This window comes from Apis dorsata, unplaced genomic scaffold (assembly GCF_000469605.1).
Source record: "Apis dorsata unplaced genomic scaffold, Apis dorsata 1.3 scaffold_415, whole genome shotgun sequence".
Classification (NCBI taxonomy): domain Eukaryota; kingdom Metazoa; phylum Arthropoda; class Insecta; order Hymenoptera; family Apidae; genus Apis; species Apis dorsata.
This window is the reverse complement of record NW_006263670.1, coordinates 83,073-83,294: the sequence shown is the minus strand read 5'-3', so window position 1 is coordinate 83,294 and position 222 is coordinate 83,073. Positions and strand designations below refer to the sequence as shown.

The window sequence follows — 222 nt, the reverse complement described above, 5'->3', positions numbered from 1 at the left end:
TTATAAACATTTTACCTATATCACTTGTATCAAAAGTTTTAGAATCATATTCATCCGCGATACACGTTCCTTTTTCTACGTGTATATTCGAAGCATGTCTGCAAAACAATTTAACATCTCTTTCGGAAATAGAATCGGACGATTTTCCTAATTGTCGTAATAATTGCAATGTACGTCGCCATACTGATTCTGCATCAGCTATCGCTTGTTTGTAATAACTGA

The 222-nt window shown here is 33.8% G+C and overlaps 1 protein-coding gene across 5 annotated transcripts in view; it reads right to left on the bottom strand.

The window, feature by feature from the left end:
- Positions 1-222, bottom strand: part of LOC102678592 (NEDD8-activating enzyme E1 regulatory subunit) — a 4,155-nt gene that overhangs the window by 1,257 nt on the left and 2,676 nt on the right. For all 5 annotated transcript variants that reach the window (XM_006619407.2, XM_031512293.1, XM_006619409.2 and 2 more), the window contains one exon: positions 16-218. In XM_006619407.2, the coding sequence (XP_006619470.1) occupies positions 16-218 (203 nt within the window). The remainder of the gene's footprint in view (positions 1-15; positions 219-222) is intronic.